The sequence below is a fragment of the Mus caroli genome, unplaced genomic scaffold (assembly GCF_978045245.1).
Source record: "Mus caroli unplaced genomic scaffold, Mus_caroli_1 scaffold_12, whole genome shotgun sequence".
NCBI lineage: Eukaryota > Metazoa > Chordata > Mammalia > Rodentia > Muridae > Mus > Mus caroli.
Window position 1 is genome coordinate 66,239,124 of NW_028227267.1, and position 21,765 is coordinate 66,260,888.

The following is a 21,765-nucleotide window of genomic DNA, read 5'->3' on the forward strand; positions in this document are numbered from 1 at the left end:
GCTTTGCCACAGCCCTGCCAACTTGGCAGAGCGCCTTCACTCAGTCACAACCTGTGGCACTCACTGCCTGCCTGCTGCCTTCTAGAGAGAACTGAGGCCTGGCAAACAGAGAGGGCACAGCAGCTTGAAAGAGGAGGAGAGCTAGCTACAAAGACTCATACTTGGTTTGTTTTTCACTTTGGTTTATTTAAAAAACAAAAAGCCAAAAAAAAAAACAAAAAACCAACAAACAACTTTATATACAAAGTGGAACTGAAACCATGAATTATGGAAAGAGGCAAGAATTATGGGAAGTGGAAGGGGCTAGGCCAGGGCCACTACCACATAAGAACATAAGAGCTAGAGAAAGAAGTAAGTGCTGGCTCTTCTGGCAAGTTGGGGGCAGCTGGGACACAGTGTTCTATTGGCAACCCTGACCCAACACCAAGTGCTTCCTTGAATGGGCTCCATCACCTAACAGACACGGGAGCCTGCGGGACTCGTGCTGCCCAGAGGACGGACATTCTTGGCTGCATCGACTCTACACCCATTCCTCCCATTTATTGGCATTTGACCTTGTTCTGGGCTGGAAATGCCTTTTCCTCCCGTCTTGCTCTAAAATGGACGAGGACAGGAGACAGCACAAGACTACAAGGGCCCTGGGAGAAATTCCAAGATTGAGGGCAAAATGACATTCTAGGGGTGCAAAAGATGTTGTATTTCGTTGTAGCTGGAACTGGGGTTCCTTACATATCCATCCACATAGCACAAACCCCATACTGAGTTTGACGTCCCCTGCAGAGGCTGAGCACAGAACTCAAGCTGCCCCTGCTGTGGCTCCCAGGCCCTGCTCCAGCTGCCTTCTGGTACCAAAAGGGCTCTAATGTCATCAGGCTCCATCGCAGACCTCCCTAGGCAGCCACTCAGTTGCTAGGCGTTGGCTCTTCTTTCTCTACCCAGCTGTCAGCCTGTGTGAGCATATGTAGCAGTGGAGGATAAGGCTTCTCCCATGTCCTGCCACTGGGGTGCAGAGCACTGAGAGTAGCTGAGTCTCCTAAGAACCCAGGGTATGGAGGACTAGCACAGCAAGGAAGGGCCAGATATCTCCCAGGCCTCTCCACAGAGGCTAGCTCCACTCTAGTTCTGTGGCTTCACCAAAAGAAACTATGGCCACCCTTTAGCCATCCTACCTTCTCAACAATCCGCTGCATCTCAAGGTGCAGTGGGGTCAGGCGCCTGCGGAAGTCCTGCATCAGTCGCTGGAGCTGGTTCTTCTGTCGCTCTGCTGTCCGGGCCGTCTCCTCTGCCTCGGCCAGCCGGGCCCGCAGCTCCTGCATCTCTGCTGCCAGTGTCTTATTTGTCACCTCAGTGGCTGAGAAGCGGTTATGGCTCTCCTCTGAAAGGTAGGTGAGGACATGGCAGGAAGGCTCTGATCAGTCCACTGGAGCATTGGGACAAAAGCCTGAGGCCTAAGGAGTGTTGTCCCCTTGGTGGCTGTGACATCACACTCACCAAGCTTCAGTTCCAGTGTGTGAATCTTGTTCTCCAGGTATAGGCGGCCACTGTCTTGCTGCTCTGCACGCTGTAACAGGCTTCCCACATTGATGAGGCTACCATTGTGGGGCACCAGGCCTTTGTGCTCGGTGGGGGCAGCACCTGGCTTTGTGCTCTTCCCTGAAGGAGGCAGTAGATCCAGGTTTCCTAAAGAAGACATGCATGAGCTCAGGAGAATGGCCCAGCACGGCCCCACTCCCTGCTGGCCACAGAGCACAAGACATACCGAAGAGCACGTCTTCAGGGAGGCCATCATCCAGCACCTCAGCACGGCTGTACTGAAGGCTCCGGTACTGGCAGATGTTCTGTGCCACCACTCTACTAACCAGCTGTTTGGCCTACAGAAAACACAGCAGAACACCTACTGGCCACAGGCCTGCATCAGGGAGACCAGAAGCCTGCGAGAGCTCTGGAAAGGCCCTCTAGAAGGACAGGCGAGAGAAGAGAAACTACCTGCTCTGCACTGAGCCGGATCCCCAGTGTGAGGAGGACCCTCTCCAAGTCTCGCCTGTGCAAGTAACCACACCAGTTGGCATCAAAAAACACAAAAGCCAAAAGGCAGTCCAGGGGGAGCACAGCTGAGGGATCCAGCTCCTTAGGCTACAAAGAAAGAAGAGAAACGGGCTTTACAAACAGTTCTCAAGGCTAAAGGGCACGGCACACACAGACAGGTGCAGGGTTGACGGCAACAGGTAGACCTCATAAGTGGAGGTCGGAGCTGGGGCTACAGGTTTCTGTGGGCACATTCCCAGAACATGTTGTTCCCTGATCAGCTCACTCACTCTCTGATCTACCCTGACAGGGAAAGTGGAGTATTCTCCATGAGTCAGGAACACAATTGGTCTCTTGTCTAGGGAAGAGATCACTGGTAGACAACCCTCACCCAGGAAGGGCCAAGGTTCCCACCACTAGGTACAGGAGGAGACAAGATCTCACCATGTCCTGAAGAGAAGAATATTCCATCTCTGACTGGTTTGAGGCAACAGAACGAACCTCCGTTTCCTCTAGCTTTGCTCCTGCTATAGAAATCCCAAGCTCAGAATCTAGCAAGGATGATGGTCCACACCCCTGAGAGCAGTGGTTCTCAACTTGTGGTTTGTGAGCCCCTTTCACAGGGGTTGCATGTTAGCTATCCTGCATAGCAGATACTTGCATTTCAATTTATAACAGTAGCAAAATTACAGTAATAAAGTAGCAACGAAAGTGATTTTATGGGTGGGGGGGGGGTCACCACAACAGGAGGAACTGTATTAAAGGTCACAGTATTCGGAAAGTTGAGAACCACTTCTGCTTAAGAGGAAGCTACCACAACCAGCCCCAGAGAGCCACTCCCCCCAGACACACCAAATTCGTCCTCTCCATCATCCCGGAGCAGCAGCAGGTCTGGGTCCAAGGCCATCTCACAGAGATCCTCAGCCGCCTCGCCCCGGGCCTTGTCCTCCTCTTCTCCCCCTGAAGAGGGCCGTTTGGGCAGAAGCCCATCCTCCTTCTAGAGAAGCAGACCAAGATGGTGAGGAGGAGCAGGGCCCTTCTAATGCTAACAGTTGCTTAAATGTGCTGGACACTGGGGGGCACTCTGTTGACCCACCATGTGCTCATGGGTATTTAACCATACCAGGATTCAGATCGGCAAGGGCACATGTAGATCCCTGAGGTATTTCTCAGGAGTCAGTCTCAGTTGTACACATAGTTAAGCAATTACATGTACAGGACATATTTGGGTAGTAAGCCAAGTTACATTTTAGAAATGGCTAAAAACCAGTTTGTCCACCTAACTATCAGGTAATCCTAATTCCTGAGGATTCTGACTGGCATATCTATGCTGCCATGGCTTATTAGACACACTTGCCTCGATCTCTGGGGCTACTACCCTCACCCTGGACATACCACTTCCTGTGTGGCCACATGCAGAGATTCATGTTCCTGGGCCTCAGCCCATCCCCAGAGACTGGGTAACATACAGAAGAAATGCAACTAGACATGCAGAGTGCCTAAAGCAGCACCTGACACACGTGAGGGGCTTGAATCATACTAAGCATGACCATGTGTGGGCCTTGGGCCAGCCCAGGGCTGAGAGCAGTACTCACCAGTGGGCTGTCTGACTCGGCAGCTGTGCCCTCATTCTGTACCTCATCCTTGGACACCTTCACTGCCTCCTCTTTGACAGCCTCCTCCTCTTTGACCGCATCTTCTTTGGCTGCCTCCTCCTTCTCAGGTTCAGGAGGAGACACAACTTTTTCTGGAAGGCTCAGCAGCATCTTATAAATTCTATAGCCAAAATCCCTCTGCAGCATCTCTACAAACAGCTCAGCCAGCACCACTACCTGTTAGAAGAGGTGCAGGGACCATGGCATCAGGGAAGAGGACAAGAATGCCACACTATCCTCTCGTCTACTCATGAACTCTCCCGCACTTGCCTCAAAAGAGATCCTTTCTTTTGGCCTCCGATCCTCCACAATTCCATAAAGAGACAGGTTGACACAGCCAGGACGTGCTATCACAGCAGGTTCTAGAGGAGGCGGGGGGGCCTCTGGGAGATCAGTGTCCACATCTTGCTGTGTGGTGGCCTCCATTGTCTCTGTGTTCTGTTTAGAAGTGTCCGCTTGCTCTGACACATCAGGAGCCTGTTCAGTAGCCTCTGCTTCCTATGACAATAGCTCAGATGTGACCCTCTGGGCCCTGGGGTCAGGGCATGTACTTTTGAGATAGGGGCTCATGTAGCTGAAATCAACTTTGAACTCTGGGCCTTCCTGCCTCCACCTCCCCAGTATGGGAATTACAGGCTTGTGCCACCATGCCCAGCTTCCCTGCATTTTCATAAGGCCCAGCCTTACCCCTGATGCCTCTTGCGGTTGGGGAGCTGCCTCTGTGGCTTTCTGTTGGCACAGTGCCTCCCACTCCTCCAAAGTGGGCATGATGGTCCACACGTCTGGCAGGTACACCACTACTGTGTGTAACTGCCGGGGCGGCCCCGGCTGCAAGTACTGAAACTCAGCAAAGCGCCACCTGGTCACAGCAAAAGGAAAAGAAAGCCCTCAACTGTGACATATTTACCAGTATCACATTCACAGACAAGTACCTCTGCTTCCAGTCAGCACTCCATGCACACATGCTGCATGCCAAGCCATGAGTACAGACATAAAGCCACATGCCAAAGCCTCTGTGGTTAGGCAACAGGGAGACACAGTGAGCAGATAGCACATAGGAACACTAAGGCATTGAGGAGTACTGGGTGTGGCTTGGGGGGGGGGGTCAGCTGCCATCGATGCTCACAGCCCTGGGTTCTCAGTCATCTGTGAGCAGTTAGGAATGGGCAGGCAGAGCTGTGGCAGGAGAGAACCTAGAGGGCAGAAGCCAGACTCCTGACACCCCACAGCGAGCTGGCCACATGGGGAAGGCCACTCACCATTTGGTGCAGGTGCTCAAGTCAATGCCAGTCTGGGCTTGTGCACAGCGGATGGCTGTGCGCACCAGCACCTGCGGGTCTGCCTGGGGGTCGAGGCCATCCAGGGAAGGAGACCACTCACCCCCAACCAGCACTGCCTCTTCTTCTTTCCGGCCCAGCAAAAACTGCAGAGAGATTGGGAATAACGAAACATGGCCTGCGTCTCCCACAGTGAGGCAAGGCAGCTGCCCAGCAAGAAGTGAGGCAGCAAGAAGTAGTTAAGGCTGCCACCACCTAGGGCTCTAGGGCCATTCACGCAAACCAGCCGCCTGACTCCTCTTCAGAGGAAGCCTCTCTATACGGTTCTCCTGTATAAAGTTAGGGCCTTCAGCTCCAAAACACCAAGTTTCTATGTTAATGCACAGAAGCCTAGCTGCTGAAAGTGTGGCAGACTGACCAGCCAGCACATCTTGCCTCCTGTAAGCCAGTGCTTACCTTTAGCTGCTTCAGAGGATGCTCTGGTGTCTCCCTTGGCTCAGCCATGTCATCCACAAACAGCGTGCAGCAACGATAGAACTCCTCCAGGCCTGGGGAGGAGAGCAGCAGCACCTGTGCAGAGGACAACGTGCTCAGCCACGTTCTGTCCTAGTGAGGTAACAAGTCACAAGAGCCCAGGCAACTGACCTTGGAACTGTAAGTGGGGTCACTGTCCTCAGGGCTGGGCTCAGCACCAGTGTCTGGAGCTGCCTCCTTCTCTGAAGAGACCTGGATCCGACTTGGGTGGTGGAGGGAAAAGGGCTGGCCCAGAGGGAAGGCTGACAGCCAGCTCAAGTGAACGGAAAGAAAATCTGAGGGGACCAACAGGCTGCGGTAACGTCGCTGCAGTTCTAGGAAGTCACAGGTGGGACTGTAGGAAGACAGCAAGGGGATCCACTCAGCACTAAAGAAGGAGCAGCTCAGAGCTTAGGAGCACTGGCTTCCCTAGAGGATCAGGATTAGTCCATAGAGCCTTCATGGCAGCTTACAATTATCTGCAACTCCAGTCCTAGAGGATGACACGCTCTTCTGACCTCTGAGCACCAAGCATACATGTGGCACACTTATATATGTACAAGTACTATACATATAAACTTAAAAAAAAAAGTTGGTTTTTTGGGGTTTTTTTGTTTGTTTGTTTGTTTTGTTTTTTTAAACAAATCTGCAGGGCCAGCAGAATGGCTTATAGTGGGTAAAGGTGTTTGCTGTACAAGCCTATTCATCCCCCAAAACCCATGCAAACATAGAAGGAAAGAACCAACTTGAGAGTTGTTCTCTGATGCACATACATGCATGCCATTCCACCCTCCACCCCCAAATACATTGACACACTGAATGAATGGATTAATGAAGGAACGAAGTAATAAACAAAACAGCAAAGGCTACAACAGCATTTTCTTCAGCTTGAGAAATAAAGACTCTAATTAGGGATCTCCCAGGGGTAAGGATGGCCCCCGTCTGACCATTTGATTTATAAATCCCCGTAACAAAGAAAGCCAAATTGGGAAAGAAAGAAAAAAGAAATCACAACACATGACACAGCAATGATTGTGGCCGTTTTTTAAGGGTTTAATTATGTCTATCTGTGTATGGGTGCATACACGTGTGTGAGTTCCCAGAGGCATCAATTCCTCTGGAGCTGGAGGTCACAGGTAAGTGTTAGCTGCGTCATGTGGGTGCTGGAACTAAACTCATGTTCTCTGGAAGAGCAGTATGGACCCCTAATCACTGAGCCATCTCTCAAGCCCCAGAAATGGCCATGGTCTTGATAAACAACTCACTAGTAAGTAATAAAAATCTCAGTTACCTAGGAAAAACTGAAAGTTCACATGACAAGTCCTTCCCAGCCAAATTCAATCTCTGGAACCAACATGGTGGAAGAAGAGAACCAACTCCTCAAAGTTCCCCCCTGACCTCACACACTAGTAGCCCACACACTCGTGAAAAGTAATAAATGTAAAATGTTCTTTACAGAATGTCATACTCACTGCTAATTAGAAATGAAAATCAGAACAGCACTTTCCCCCAGCAAAACTACAATGAAAAGGCCCATGAAGGCCAGGCCTGCAGGCACACACAGTCAATCCCAGCAATCACAAAGGCCAGCTGTGCCAGCACACACGGTTCGCCCCAGCACTCAGGAGGCCAGGCGTGCTGGTACACACAGTTAATCCCAGCAATCAGGAGGCAGAAGCAGATGGATCTCTGAGTCCAAGGCCAGCCTGGTCTACAGTGTGAGTTCCAGGACAGCCAGGACTACACAGAAACCCTGTCTAGAAAAACAATAACAACAAAAAAAGCATGAAAACAGTGTTGGCAAAGGTACAGGAAACAAGGACTCTGTGCCTTGCACCATGGTGACTGTGTAAGTGGACACAGACTCAGAAAAAGAACTGGTAATAGCTATCAAAATTAGAAACCAGGCCAGATATGGGGGCACTTGCCTTCACCTTTAATCCCAGCACTCAAAAAGAAAAATTGCTGGCATGGTAGCTCAGGCAGAAAACAAGCAGCTCCTAGACAACTGAACCTGCCTGGCAACTCCCAAGCCAGTCAGTCCCTGTCTCCAAAGCAAACAGCTAATCAACACCTGAGGAATGATATCTGTATGGTATTGTCTGGCCAAACACATGTGAACCCACACACATGAACAAATGTGCATGCATACATACATACAGAATAAGACTTACATGCATTAGCACAGAACCTACTTGAAGATACACTAAAACATGTGCAGCAGATTCCCACAGATTGGTCGGTTAGTTTTAGAAGAGGCCACCAGACTACACACGTTCGCATGCGTCCAGATAGACCTAGAGGCCACCAGACTACACACGTTCGCATGCGTCCAAATAGACCTAGAAAGCATTGCTTGTGCAAGTGGACAGCCCTTCCCAGCCTTTACTTACCTGTCCACAGTATAGGGAGTGAGATGAACCCGGTAAGGAGACAGGTCGTGCCTAGGTTTCTTAGCACCCCAAGGCTCTCCGCCAGCCCGCTGTTTGCGTTTCTTCGAGTCATAGTCATCACTGGAGGGTGACCCAGCACCAGAAACAAGAAACCATATTGTTACATATGTATTCAGTATATAAAGAACTAGAAAATCCCTGAGTCCTCAACATTAAGAAGTGAATACAGGGGCTAGAAGGATGGATCAGTGGTTAGGAGCACTGGCTGCTCTTCCAGGGGTCCTGAGTTCAATTCCCAGCAACCACATGGTAGCTCACAACCATCTGTAATGGGATCTGATGCCCTCTTCTGGTGTGTCTGAAGACAACTACCATGAATTCATGTACATAAATAACTACACACACACACACACACACACATATATATATATACATATATATATACACATTCATATATATATATACATATATATATGCAAGGTATAGCATATATACAAAAGGCTATTATAAGAAAAAAAGAAGAGCTTTAAAATACTGAAAGATGAGCCAGCAAGATGGCTTAGCAGATAAAAGCACTTGCCAAAGAGCTTAGTGACCTAAGTTTGATCCCAGAACAACCCTCCCCCAACCCCCCATCCCCATGGTGGGAGGAAAGACCTAATCTCGGCAAGTCATCTGATCTCCACCCATAAACACTCAACAATAAATAAATGTAAAATTTTTTTAATTTAAATATCATGGCTGGAGACAGGCTCCAGAACCTTTCCCTGTTGCGCATCCTGCAGGCTTAGTGTTTTAGATTTTTATTATGTTTTATGCATGTGCACAAGCATGCCACAATACACATGTGGAAACTGGTTTTCTCCTTCAACTATCTGGGTCCCAGAGGTCAAACTCAGGTCATCAGGGTTAGTGGCAGGTGCATTTCTCTGCTGAGCCATCTCTCCAGCCCATGCTTTAGAATTTTTGAGATAGTCTTCTACTCTGTAGCTCAGGCTGGTCTCAAATTTACCATATAGCCCAGGCTAGCCTTGAACTCATGGCCATCAATCCTCTAGCTTCTGCTCCCAAGTGTTGGGATTAAAGATATATACCACCAATCCTAACTTAAAAGAATGTCTATTTTATTTTGGTGTTTCAACACAGGGCTTCTCTGTGTATCCTTGGCTGTCCTGGAACTTACTTTGTAGACCAGGTTAACCTCAAACTCAACAGAGATCCACCTGTTTCTGCCTCCTAAGTGCTGGAATTAAAGGCATGTGCCACCATGCCAAACTCAAATTTTTTAAAGAATAAAAATAAATATTTTTAACTGAATAAAAACGAGGGGACAACAAAACAATACCTTTTGCACCAGTAATTCTACCCTTGAAAAACTATCCAAGTATCTGAGGACATGGGGAGCAGGATAAAGCAAAATCACCAAGTTATCTAATGGAACCCATGCCTCCTCACTGACAGCTGAATGTGGTGGCTATAATAATGATTTCATCAAGAAGGCAGTCACCAGGATGATGCTTCAAGAGAGTTCCAGGTTTCAGTAGTGTAGCTAATGGTAAAATGGACTTGCTCCAGTCAATAACACCCATGTAAGCAGGCCCTAAATAACAAACTAAGTGACAGAGTGAGCCAAAAGAAAAAGGCCACAAAGGTAGAATTGGGAGAGGAGGAATTTATCTGTAGGGGTGTGTTCTCCAGTAGGCTGCCCGTGCTCCAGTAGATGGCCCACAGCTGTAGCATTCAGGTAGCATTACTTGAACCCAGTAGGTTCAAACAAACAAACAAACAAACAAAAGCAGACCGTGAAGGTAAGCATGGAATGTTAGGGAGGTGGGAGGAGGGGGAGGCTGGAGTTCTATGATTGAGATACACATGTGCATCATGAGACTGTCAGGGGAAATGTAGAATATTCTTTTTTAAAAGAGAGAGGAGGAGAGCATTCAGGGCAGGAGGACAGGAGGCTAATGGGGATGTAATTGAAGTGTGCTCAGACACGGGACAGGTGTGAGAGAATAAACCTTTAGAGAAGATCATGCTACAGTGTGGGGAAATGTCTAAACAGAAACAAATACCTTGGGGTATTTGGGGGGAGGGGATGAGGGAGGGGATAGGGGGTTTTCAGAGAGGAAACTAGGAAAAGGGATAACATTTGAAATGTAAATAAAGAAAATATCTAATAAAAAATGAAAAGAAAAAAAGAAACAAATACCTTGAATATCACAGACCATGTACTAGCTAGAAAGAATCTAGCAAGGCCACAGGAGGGTACAACAGGAACAGTGTTCCTGTGCAAAAACCACTTCCCAAACACCTTTTTTTTTTTTTTTTTTAAGATTTATTTATTATGTATACAGCATTCTACCTGCATGTATGCCTACAGGCCAGAAGAGGGCACCAGATCTCATTACAGATGGTTGTGAGCCACCATGTGGTAGCTGGGAATTGAACTCAGGACCTCTGGAAGAGCAGACAGTGCTCTTACCTCTGAGCCATCTCTCCAGCCCCCCCATTTTCCAAACTCTTACCTTCCTGTCAATAATAGGACACTCAAAGAAGGCTAGAACTTTACCCTTCAATGTTGCCATTCTGTTATTCTTTTGTTTTGAGACAAGGTCTTAAGTAGCTTGGGTTGGCCTTACATTCCTAATTGCATGTGACCCACAGAGCTGTCAAGAAACATGTTAATGGTAGGAGCAGCAGAAACCTGGTTTGACTAAAGACCTCAGCTGCTCACAAGAGCAGTCCAAGGGCAATGTTATTCTGCACCCCAGAGCTAGGAGTTTAACATGAAGCTGGGCTAATAAACAAACCACCCATGTGACCAAATCCTTTATAAACTGGCAAATTTTCCTCAGAGTGACTAATTCCTGATGCCCCTCTTCCTACTCAATATGTTCTCTAAAAGCTGTAACTCTGAAGCACCTTGGCCAAAGTAACACACTGCAAGTGGTGCACCAGGACCTGGCAATCAAATGCAACTGGCAGCCACAGCTGGATTTTCAACTGAAAGCACAAGCCCATAGTCAATGGTTTCCAACCTGTTATGGTTCTGTACTGGAGGCTTTCGTAAGCTCACAGAATGGAGAAGCCCAGGAAGATATACTAGACAAGCATTATAGGTGCAAGCCATGTATGAGTTTAGGAATGGAGAAAGTGTAGAAAAAAGTGCCAGACCAATCTCCATTGGACCACAGCAGCTTTTCCCTGAGAACAGATGCTAGCTTCTGCACAGGGACTGGCCATGTCACCTCCGTCAGCTCTCTTCAGATTTGCCATGCTTACTCCAAGTGTTCCCCACTGAACTGCGTCTCAGCTCTTATCCGCAGGTGGGAGACGGGGTGGTTCCCTTGCTGGAGGTATCTCAAACAAATCACAGCACAAGGGATCTTTCTGACAATGGCAAGGTGCTATGAGAGCAAAATGTATCATCAACGGGCTGGGGAGATGGCTCAGCGGGTAAGAGCACCCAACTGCCCTTCTAAAGGTCCTGAGTTCAAATCCCAGCAACCACATGGTGGCTTACAACCATCTGTAAGGAGATCTGACTCTCTCTTCTGGAGTATCAGAAGACAGCTACAGCGTACTTACATATAATAAATTTAAAAAAAAATGTATCATCAAGAGTCTGACATTTCAATCTAAGTTTCACTTCAAGATTTCTATCACAAAACAAAAACAAGTTCAAGGCTACAAGGAGATAAAGGTAGTCTAGAAATAAAAAAGAAGGCAGGTAATGATACTTGTATAAATCAGGTAATGGCTCAAGATTCGTTTTCTTTTTCCACTTCCTTTGCATATATTGAATTTTCTATTATAAGAAGCCAAACGAAAACTCTCAAGGACAGTGAAGCACAATGGAGATGTGAACTTGAGACACAATGAGGATGCTCCTGGAAATTCCCCAAATTTGCAGATGATAAAGGACCACAGGATGTCTCAAGTGCCTAAATAGACCATGCTTGTTCCACATTAAGGCCAAGAAAAGTATTGGCACAGGTCAAAGCCTGAACTACTGAATATAGTGTAGCCTCGTGTTGTAACACTGTTACACAAAGTATACACAAAGAAGCCATCTTAAATTAGGAACCAAAACATTTTACAACAATCCCTTCTTTGATGTTACTATTTTCTTGTAACAATTCTTGGCATCTCTGTTAAATACTAGAAACCAAGGGGAAATTATATACTTCTGTAACTATCTGGAGCTGAAGAGTTGGCTCAGTGGGTAAAGTTGCTTGCATAAGGATCCCAGCACCCATGTCAAAGCTGACACAGTCTGGGATCCCAGCCCTGGCAGGGGCAGGCAGGAGGATCTCTAGACCTTGCTGACCCGTCAACATAGCTGAAACGGCAAGCCCCAGTGAAACTCAACCTCTAACAAAAGCAAACAAAACCCAGCAGAGTACAACAGAAGACACTTAGCATCAACCCCCTGGCTCTGCACACACCTGGATACAAATTCATAGAACACATGCACATGCCCACACAAAGAATCTCAAGGCCAGAAAGCTAAAGAAAAAACAACGAATGAATGCATAAGCAAGGAAGGTCTGATGCCGCACACCTGTAAACCCAGCACCTAGGAGGGAGAGGGAAGAGGATCAGGAGTTCAAGGTCATCCTTAGCTACATCCTGAGTTCAAGGCCAGCCTAAGCTACACAAGACTTGATTGAAAATAAAGTTTTTCAGCTGGGTAAGTGTGGGAACACACCTATAATCCCAGCACTAGGCAGGAAGGAGGCTTTCCATGAGGTCAGGCTGCGCTACAGTGAGACCCTGTCTCAAAAGAGCAAAACAACAAAAACTGTCAATGTGACATTTTGAACTATAAACTGTATTAAATCTCAGCTTTGCAGAAGTAGTGTATAAAGTTACTGTATTTGTTAAGTATGTGTCAATGTGTCTGTGCCTTCCAAAGAAAAGGGACTAGACTCTCAGTGTCCACAGAAAAAGATATTAGTAGCAACAGGTATCAAAGGTAGACCATGCCCCTAGAGGGAGATGGAAGGCCTGTTCATCCTCTTACCTTCGGCCCTGGTCCAGCCTTCCATGAGGACCCCGAGCAGGAAATCTGTTCAGGTGGCTCAGGTGAAGTGTGTGGGATGTCTGGAAGAGACTCAGAGCTGAAGAAAGGAAATGGCCGGTGACTCAAAAGCCCTAAAACCCCGTCCAGCTTCCTCCTCCTCTTCCTGTGTAAAGAAGTACCCCCTCTGTTCTAAGAGCATCTATATGAAAGGAACAAGTCCTTCCCTCCAGATTACCCCACCCTGCATGCCACCAGGACTCACGCTTCTGAGGGAAAAGGGGGGGAATTCGGTGAGGCTGAAAGATCAGCTGGGGCTGAGCTCCCAGGATCCCTTGTTTCTGGCCCAGAGCTGCCACGTGCAGAAGGGGAGGTGCTGGAGACTTCAGTAAGGGCTAGAGGAAAATAGCCGGCAAGTTTAGGGGATCCCCAGGTTGATACCATGAAGAGACATCTATCCCACCTCCTCAACAAAAAGGATTGTGCCCAAAAGTCAGACCACAAGACTTCCTCCTCTCCTCCCCATTGCAGAGGACATGCTAAGAAAAATACCTGGTTGGAGAGCGTCTGCACCTTGACAGCATTCCAGGGCACTGCCTGGCCTGGGTTGTATGCGGCCTTCACCAGCACCTTCTCCCCCAGCTGGGGCAGTCGACCCTTCACCACACTGCCAGCACACAAACCAGGAGGCCCCATCAGGAGGCACCCTGGACAAGTTATTCTGACTGCCCCCAGGAAGACCTTCTCCATCAAAATTTCTCATACCTTGCAGTAAGATAGCAAAGCAATGGCTAAAGAGGGGGCCCACCAGCACAGAGACAGAACTAAATGCAACAACCTTTCTGAGAACAGACTAGCCTCAAGCCTACCTTAGCTGAAAAAAGACTTCTTCATCTACCACCCCAAAGTAGTCATGCAAGCTGGTAACAATGCCTGTGAAGACTCGCTGCTTCTCCCCACTCTGCAAGAGAAGGATAGGTCAAAAGCAACAGGAAGTGACCTCAACAAAATCATGCTATGCCACTAGGGCCTCATCTCTAGCCACAGGGACTCGGCTCATGGTATTACAGGAAAATTCACATGGAAAGAAAAACAGTGGGCACACAGCCTATCTATGAAGAGGAGAGAAGCCAATACTTGACTTCATCCAAACCGCACCAAAAGATCTCTCTGGAGCCAGATATTCAAGATTCCCCAACCTAAGAGTTGTCTGAGTTCCCCAACACTTGCCTACTACCAGGACAAAACCAAACCAAACAAACAAACAAAAAACCAGGAATGTTGGCCATTGTAACACAAGAAACAACACACAGCAGGCATCCAAACATACTAGGGTCGCCCCAAAGGGAAACTCGCTAGAAAGAGCACTCAACATACCTGAAGGTGCCTGGCATTTTGGGACAGGTCTGTGGCCACAGGAGGAGTAAGTAGACCAGGGGGAGGGCCCAAAAGAGATGTTGAAGCTGCGCCTATGGGGACAGAGAAGCAATCTCCAAGAATTGCACCTACTACCCGAAGCACTAGAAGATAGCCAGAGGATCTTGTAAACCCAGAGGTCTAGGTGACTCCAATCAGCTACTCAGACATTCAGAAAAACACCCAAGAGCCATAGTTTTTGAAACTGAGTCTCGAGCATGTCCTGAGTGTAACCAGTAAGGAGCTAAGCACCTGAGAAGTTGCGTCCCCCTGGAAGTGGGTTGATCCTCTGCCGCTTAAACTGGGACATTTGGAATACTGTCCTTTCAAGGTCTTGGGGGGAAACCTTCAATCAAAAAAGAAAGAAGTTAACAGCTCCAATGGAAAACTTCCATCTATTGGGGAGGGGGAGTGGGGATAGAAAATCTTAATGAAGCAAAGCTTTTACGGGAAGAGGTGGGTCCTAAAATGGAAGAATGGAGAGGATGTAGAGATGAAATTGGTAGTAACGTTACTCCAGTTTGTTCTCACAATAACCTAGTGGTGGGTGCTAGTGACAGGTTGGTTTACAGACAAGGAAACTGGAGCTCTGAGATCAGGAGACTTGCCCAAGGCCACAAAACCAGGTAGTGACAGAGTGGGACTCACACCCAGGTCTCCCAACAACTTAGCACTCCTTTCACTATGTCACTGGCACCCCTTAGAGAAGCTGGCGGAGTGAGGGGCTGGAAGAGCTCCGGTGACATTCATTCATTCAAAAACATACGCCAAAACACTCCACGCAGGGCCGGGGCAAAAAATAAAAATAAAATAAAAGGTGCGAGTAGCGGGTTGGTGATGCGGGCCCTCTCCCCGGAAGCCCGCCAGGCGTCTTTAGGACCCGCTGGTGGGATTGGAGCTGTCCAGCCGGCCCTCGCCAAGAGGCCTGCACGCCGCTCCCTCCTCCTAGGTCCCGACCCTAGGCTCCGGCCTCCGCAGCCGCCTGCGCAGAGCCTTCCGGGCCGGGCCACCGAGAGGCCACCGTGGGAGGTTCACGGCGCGAGGTTTCTCCTCCTCCCGCCCGCCCCCAGGGCCGAGGCCGTTGCCAGGGCGACGGAGCTTGCAGTCCAGAGGGGCTCGGCTCTTTCCGCGACTGGCGCATCTTCGCCGTTCGGACCCCGCGGCCTCGCCACCCGAGAGAGACGGAGAGGCGGGGGCGCAGCGGGAGGCCCCCAACCCACCTGCGGGCCAGGGCCACGACACCAGGGGGACAAAGACACCCGGAACCACCGCAGCCGCTGCTGCCACCACCACCGGAAACGCCTCTCCGGAAGAGCGACCACTGGTCGGAAGCTGCCACTCTCCCGGATATGGTACCTCCCTCTTCTCCATCGACCTCTCCCTTCCCCCACACCAGCCTGCCATCCCGCTCCAACTGTGGAACGGAAGTGCGCCTTCCCAGATCCAATAATGCCTTCGGAAGCCAAGCTCCGTGGTGTCCTCTCTCAAGTGTCCCATCAGAAAAGTAGGCTCGAACCATTGGTTCCAGGTCTCAAAATGACTGGAACTGGACCCACTCCCACAAACACAAGGAAGGGGACTGCAACTTACACACCCTGCTGTGCTCTACTAACCCCCAAGACTACAGCAACAAAAGAAGCAGTGCCTCCATTGGCTGGAGGAGGAGCGTGCCTACTGGGGGTCCATTTCCAGGGGATAGTCTTCTGACTAAAGCCAATGACCACCCCACCCCACCCCCATCCTTATTCCTGTCCTTCTCTTGACTGCACCACCAGCAAGGGGTAAGCATATCCGAAATCTATACCCAGACTCTCAAATATGAAATGTACAAGATCTTAATAAAATGGCTCTATCCAAAATCTTGCCAGAAATGTGGCTATTTTCACAACTATTAGCAGTGAACACACACACAACTTCCTTTAACCTCTGGCCTCCCATCTCCCCACTCCCGTTTGCCTCCAGCAGCATGCCCTTTCCAGGTCACTTAACAGTCACAGCACACATTGAGAATGTTTAATGTTACTTCATCCTCCTAACAAGCTTATGAGGTAGGTAAGGTGGGCATCATGGTCCCAAGTAGGAAGCTATGGCTCAGAAATTAAGAGACTTCGCTGTGATTAAACTCCAGGATAGAACACAGCATCTTAGAGTTGACCTTGCAAGTTATGTGTTGTTCCTCTCAATGTTCTTGATCTTCCCCGAATCCCTCATTCAGCCTTCACGGGCTGTACTCCAGAGCCGTGACTCACTACAAAGGTACCCAAGGCAATGTTGTTCTTGGTCCTAGGGCTGCCGTCTCAGGTATGAGGAAGACATTAGAAGTCCACATTAGTAACTGTTCATTGTGGAATGAAGATCAGTGCCATCCTTCCAGTGACACCCCAAACACCAACCCTTTGGACGAATGACTCCATCAGATGGGGCAGACAGAAGTCCAACAAAGATTGCATAAACTTATATCTGCGACATGCTGACACACTCCCATACTAAACATGCTCTATGAGCACCTGATAAATAAGTCAGTTCACATTGCCTAAGCCCAGAGATTTCTGATGAGGAGGAAGAGCCCCGGAAGAGTGCTGGAACTGCACTCAGGAACCTCTTGGGGATCCAGGGCTCCTTGCTTCGATGCTTAGAGATGGACTTGGCCTTCACCTTGAAGAGGAGCAAGCACCAATAGCTTTTCTTGGCAGTGCAGAGAAGTAGCAGTAAGCCAAAATGTGAGGGACTTCTTCCCAAGGTCACCAAGTACACCAAGAGGTCATACAGAAAGATTTTTTGCTCGTGGCTTCTTAACCACCAATGTTGGTATAAAGGTCTTCCGTTGGGAATGGCACGGAGTCCTGTCAGAGAGGTTCCTAAACTCCATCCTATAGAAAAGCAAAGGAAAGTTAGACTGGAAGAGAAAGAAAACAGGCATATGAAGCTTTGTTTACCTCCTGAGGAGAAGCTGCCAACCATGACAGACTTCACCTACAGTAAAATACTTTGCCTGTGTGTCTACCTTACCAGCTCCTAAATTTCAGTGGTAAGAAGTAAGGGCTTGACACGTGAGGATGAACATGCTGCCCACAACCTGGTTGTGGCTTCAGGAAAGCCACTGTCCCCAATCTCATGTCATCTTCCGTCTCTTCACCAACAAATGGGCATCATTTTGTTTCTTTGGGGGGGTTTTGTTGTTTTTTGTTTGTTTGTTTGTTTGTTTTGTTTTTTCGAGACAGGGTTTCTCTGTGTAGCCCTGGCTGTCCTGGAACTCACTTTGTAGACCAGGCTGGCCTCGAACTCAGAAATCCACCTGCCTCTGCCTCCTGAGTGCTGGGATTAAAGGCGTGCGCCACCACGCCTGGCCAAATGGGGCATCTTAACTACAAGACAGGATACTACCAACATCCTTGCCCATCAGTCTCTCCCCACTGCCTAAATCTAAATCAGGCACAAGACTCACCTGGATCCAGAACCATCAGGGGGAACAGGAGGCTCAGGAAGTCGAGGGCTCCTCCAACGGAGCCGATTGAGCAGAACTTTGACCTTATCCCAGTGGGAGAGATCCTGCTGAACAGAGAATAAGGGCTCATCATACAGAGCATCTATATACTATACATCCCTAATGCAGCTACCAGGAACTTCACTGCCCAAGCAAGTCACCTGCTCCAATCAGCAATCCTGTCATTTCCCTAAAGCTCTGATTTGGGGGTCCTTACACATTCCCATGTTCCCCCACCCTGCACCATTCTACTACCTGCTCCACATATATCCATCACTACCTTGGGTTCCTGGGAGGGCGGAAGGATGTGGGTTGGTTCCAGCAAGGCCTCTGGCAGCCTAGAGGAGCTGGTGACAAGCACCCCCACTTCTGGAAGTGAAGCTGCCTCTGCACCTTCTGAAAGAGAACTACATCATCTGGGGCCAGAAACAAGCAGGAAGCAACCCCACTAAGATACAGTTTAGGGGTCTGCTGATGGGACCCTGGGCAGGCACATAGGCAGCAGAATGCAGAGGAAGACACAGTTGCCCCTTACCTGGATCCTTTGTCTGGCTCAGCTCCTCTCTGTGCTCCTGGACCCTATTGTCTGGGATATGCGATGATGAAAGAGCTGGAGCCAATACTTCCTCCTCAGGATCCTGAGGCAGGCGAGATGGAACAAGCAGAGACTCACTCGAAAGCTGAGGCTGTTCAGGAGGCATTCATGCTCCAGGGGTCCCACCCTTCCCCCACCTTCCTCCCTAACTGACCTGGCCACCTGCACCTGTCCATCACTCACCCTAGAGGGTCTCTGGGTCTGCAGCTGCAGGTACAGCTGCTGGAGCCTCGCCATCTGCTCCAGCACAAGGCACAGGTGTTCCAGGTAGCGCAAGCCCTGACCTGGAAGGCAGGTACAGGCTCCAGACTCCATATTACCAACCTGTGGGACACGTTAAGGTAGGAAGACCTTCAGAGTCAGCCAAAACTCCCATTCTGGGTAGTCAGGCTGCACTGAGCCAACAAAATGGAACACAGCAGACAAGCCAAGAAAGACACACTTGGCTGGCTTCCCCAGTGGCCAGCTGAGCATGTCACCCATACCTGTCTGCCTCCTCTGTGGGGGTGGCTACATACTGCTGGGTGCGAAGTGAGACAAAAAGCAATGACACAACCATCAATTAGGGGCAAGGGACGCCCCACCCCGAGAGAGCTCCAGGGAAAATGGGGGGAAGGGTCCCCATGAGCCACACCTCAGGGCTTTCTCCACCCCACCCCACCCCACCCCACCCCACTCCACTCCACTTTAGCCAAGATGAATACTCACCTCCTTTGCTTCTTCCAGACCAGCCTCTAGCTCAGTGTCTGCCTCCGTGGACTCCTGTTCTCCTCCAAAGATGGGCACTCCACCTACAGGCTTGTTCAGCAGTTGCAGGGAGCCACGCCGAGCAGACAAGCTGGGAAACTCTCGAGATCTCTCCAGCACCTGCTCCAGCTTCTGTCTGGCCAGCAGCCGGTCTAGCCGGGCAGGAGGCAGCTCAGGGGTCCCCATGGGCTCAAGGTTCAGAGAATCTTGAGAAAGTCCTGATAAGGTAGCCAAGGAGCTGTCCCCAACTACCATCTCCATGCCCGAGTCCTGGGAAGCCAGTTTCAGAAGTGGCATCTGTCTCTCCAGACCTCTCAGCTCATTCTGTCCCTCCCTGAAGTCCAGTGAACATTCGTGAGTGTTGTCTGGTATCCGTCTGTAAGTGCAAGTGACTCCTGGCACCACACAGCCTTGTGCCAGGTCCTCAAAGGCCCCATCTGTAAGGAAAATCTGTATCAAGCTGGGCAGGATGCCCTCAACGCCCCCAGCATTCCTAGCACCCAACAGCATTCCCTTGAGGAGGTGTGTCCTGTACCAGTGGTGAACAAGGACACAGGACATCCACATCCCCACTGGGATAAAGTTCCACCCTTGCTTGGAAGATGTATAGATAGGGTTCTTATAACAATTGTTGACAGCCAACAGAAACCTACACTTTGAGCATGTGGTAGGCAAAGTCCTTGCAAGTCATGACAATCAGCAATGCAGATAGCTTAAGAGACCCTTAACTAAGGTTCACCTGAAACAATCAAGTCTAAGTGCCTCGGACTTCCTGGATATGGGAGGGAGAAAGAGCGAAGTGAAGGACGGGGCTACACAGTGCTATCTGGAGTCCCTGACACACCAGGAAGCAGGATGAGGTATCTCCTGGAGTTTATGAGGACACTGGTAAAAATGAAAGCAACTGGGGCTGAGATGTGACCCTGTGAGAGCTTTCAGAGAGTGCCCACACAGGGCACTGGGTCCCATCCTCACACTGCAAAACAGAAATAGCAGCAGCAGCAATAAAAACAATGGCTTTTTTTTTCCCCCTGAGGGTTTCTCTATGTAGCCCTGGCTGTCCTGAAACTCACTCTTTAGACCAGGCTGGCCTTGAACTCAGAAATTCGCCTGTCTCTGCCTCCCAAGTGCTGGGATTAAAGGTGTGTGTCACCATGCCCAGCTGGCAATTATAATCATTTAGAATAATTTTGGCTTTTTAAGCAAGAAAGGATGATCATGTGACAAATGGAAGTTTTTGGAGTTGGATCAATGATTCAGTATTTTAAAATACTACTTTTCCAGAAGACAGGCGTTGAGTGGGTGTTGTTGGGTGGGTCTTGGGTTCCCAGCACCTACATGGGTGTTCGAAACTCCAATCTAAGGGCTCTGAGCCCTTCTTTTGACTTCCCCAGCCAGTCCACACAGGTAAATCAGACAAAAGTAAAAATTTAAACAACAACAACAAAAACCTTTTAAATATAAACTAAGTAAAACAAGGAAACTGACTTTTGTTTTGTTTTGTTTTGTTTTGAAACAGTGTTTTACTCTGTATCCTCAACTGCCCTTGAACCCCCAGTATTCCTCCTGCCTAAATGCTGGAATTATAGGCACGAATCTCCTCGCCCCTTTGGCTAGCATCCACTTATTACCACCTTTGTGCCAGGGGTTTTGGTGGCCTGGGTATCGGGCAGAAGCTTGGGCAGCTTTGGCGGGAAGAGGATGCCAGCCCGTCCCCTCTGGATCAGGAAGTGTACCAGGAAGCCTATGCCCGGCAACCATCCCTGAGAAATGGGTTTGTGGCCACCAAGGGGCTTGCAGGATTGCTGGCTGAGGCAAGAATATCGGAGCCACCCAACCTCGGATAGAAGAAGCTTCCACAATGGGAATTAGGGGGAAAGGAGACCACGGACAAGTAGAATGTGGATGATGGGTGATTGACCTGCAAATCCCGGAGGATCTGCACTGTGTATGGCGTCCCAAGCCTATTCACTCTACTCCTTCAAAGCAAGGAAGCGAGGGGGCGCGGCTGGTGGACGCCGCTTGAGCGGGGCTGGAGAATAGGAGACGACCCCAGGGTGGGAGGCAACGCGACTCACCCCGGCCGCCAAGTTGCTCCACCGCAAAGACGCGGCGCCGGCTCAGCATGGCGTGTTCCAGACGTGAAAACCGCTGCAGCGGCACCGGAGTGATCTCGGGCGTCCCCAAGTCCCTAGCTGTGCCCGAGCGGCTCTGCCGGTCTCTCCCTGCCCAGATGGGCGTGGTTCCAGGACACTCCCCGCAGGGGGCGGGGCGGGGCGCGGCACGCAGGTGGAGGGCGCTGGCCTAGGCATCATCAGTCTGGAGACTGCCTTCCCTAGGCTTCATATCCCCAGCCCTGGCAGCAGAAGTGCCCCAATTAAGTGCTCTTGGAGGAGAGTGTACCCACTCGAGGGCTTTAGCCGGCTGGCTGCGCGAGGTCACCGCTCCCCACCCCGACACACACACACACACACACACACACACACACACACACACACTGCCTGTGTTCCTGCTGCTGCAGCTTGGAACCTTACTAATGCGGAGCTGCACTGCACAACAGCCCGGAAGGAAATGGAACCCCACAGTGCTGGCGGAGGGAAGAAGGCAGACTAGGACTGCATCCGGCCTCACAGCTGT

General features: G+C 49.7%; 2 protein-coding genes across 6 annotated transcripts; both read right to left on the reverse strand.

Annotated features, from left to right (window-relative positions):
• Positions 1-175: 175 nt before the first annotated feature.
• Positions 176-15,977, reverse strand: Ccar2 (cell cycle and apoptosis regulator 2). Of its 4 annotated transcripts, none has more exons than XM_085828741.1 (21): positions 15,523-15,977; positions 14,555-14,648; positions 14,264-14,355; positions 13,756-13,847; positions 13,439-13,553; positions 13,152-13,281; positions 12,890-12,986; positions 7,864-7,983; positions 5,603-5,825; positions 5,414-5,527; positions 4,940-5,103; positions 4,368-4,539; positions 3,947-4,178; positions 3,621-3,853; positions 2,878-3,022; positions 2,470-2,549; positions 1,987-2,133; positions 1,760-1,871; positions 1,492-1,680; positions 1,170-1,375; positions 176-947 (listed from the first exon to the last, which is right to left on the reverse strand). In XM_085828741.1, exons 2-21 carry the CDS (start codon positions 14,610-14,612, stop codon positions 903-905), a joined length of 2,766 nt encoding a protein of 921 aa, XP_085684867.1. In that variant the 5' UTR covers positions 14,613-14,648; positions 15,523-15,977; the 3' UTR covers positions 176-902. The 4 variants fall into 4 exon arrangements, with proteins under 4 accessions (XP_085684867.1, XP_029324798.1, XP_085684866.1 ...); XM_029468938.2 differs by having other exon boundaries at positions 178-947; positions 3,621-3,857; positions 3,951-4,178; positions 15,523-15,974; XM_085828740.1 differs by having other exon boundaries at positions 178-947; positions 2,470-2,552; positions 15,523-15,974.
• Positions 15,978-16,307: 330 nt separating this feature from the next.
• CUNH8orf58 (chromosome unknown C8orf58 homolog) lies at positions 16,308-21,350 on the reverse strand. Of its 2 annotated transcripts, none has more exons than XM_021182523.2 (7): positions 21,207-21,350; positions 19,090-19,565; positions 18,565-18,705; positions 18,322-18,424; positions 18,067-18,182; positions 17,748-17,851; positions 16,308-17,172 (listed from the first exon to the last, which is right to left on the reverse strand). In XM_021182523.2, exons 1-7 carry the CDS (start codon positions 21,253-21,255, stop codon positions 17,064-17,066), a joined length of 1,098 nt encoding a protein of 365 aa, XP_021038182.1. In that variant the 5' UTR covers positions 21,256-21,350; the 3' UTR covers positions 16,308-17,063. The 2 variants fall into 2 exon arrangements, with proteins under 2 accessions (XP_021038182.1, XP_021038181.1); XM_021182522.2 differs by having other exon boundaries at positions 17,748-17,854.
• Between the last annotated feature and the right edge of the window lie 415 nt (positions 21,351-21,765).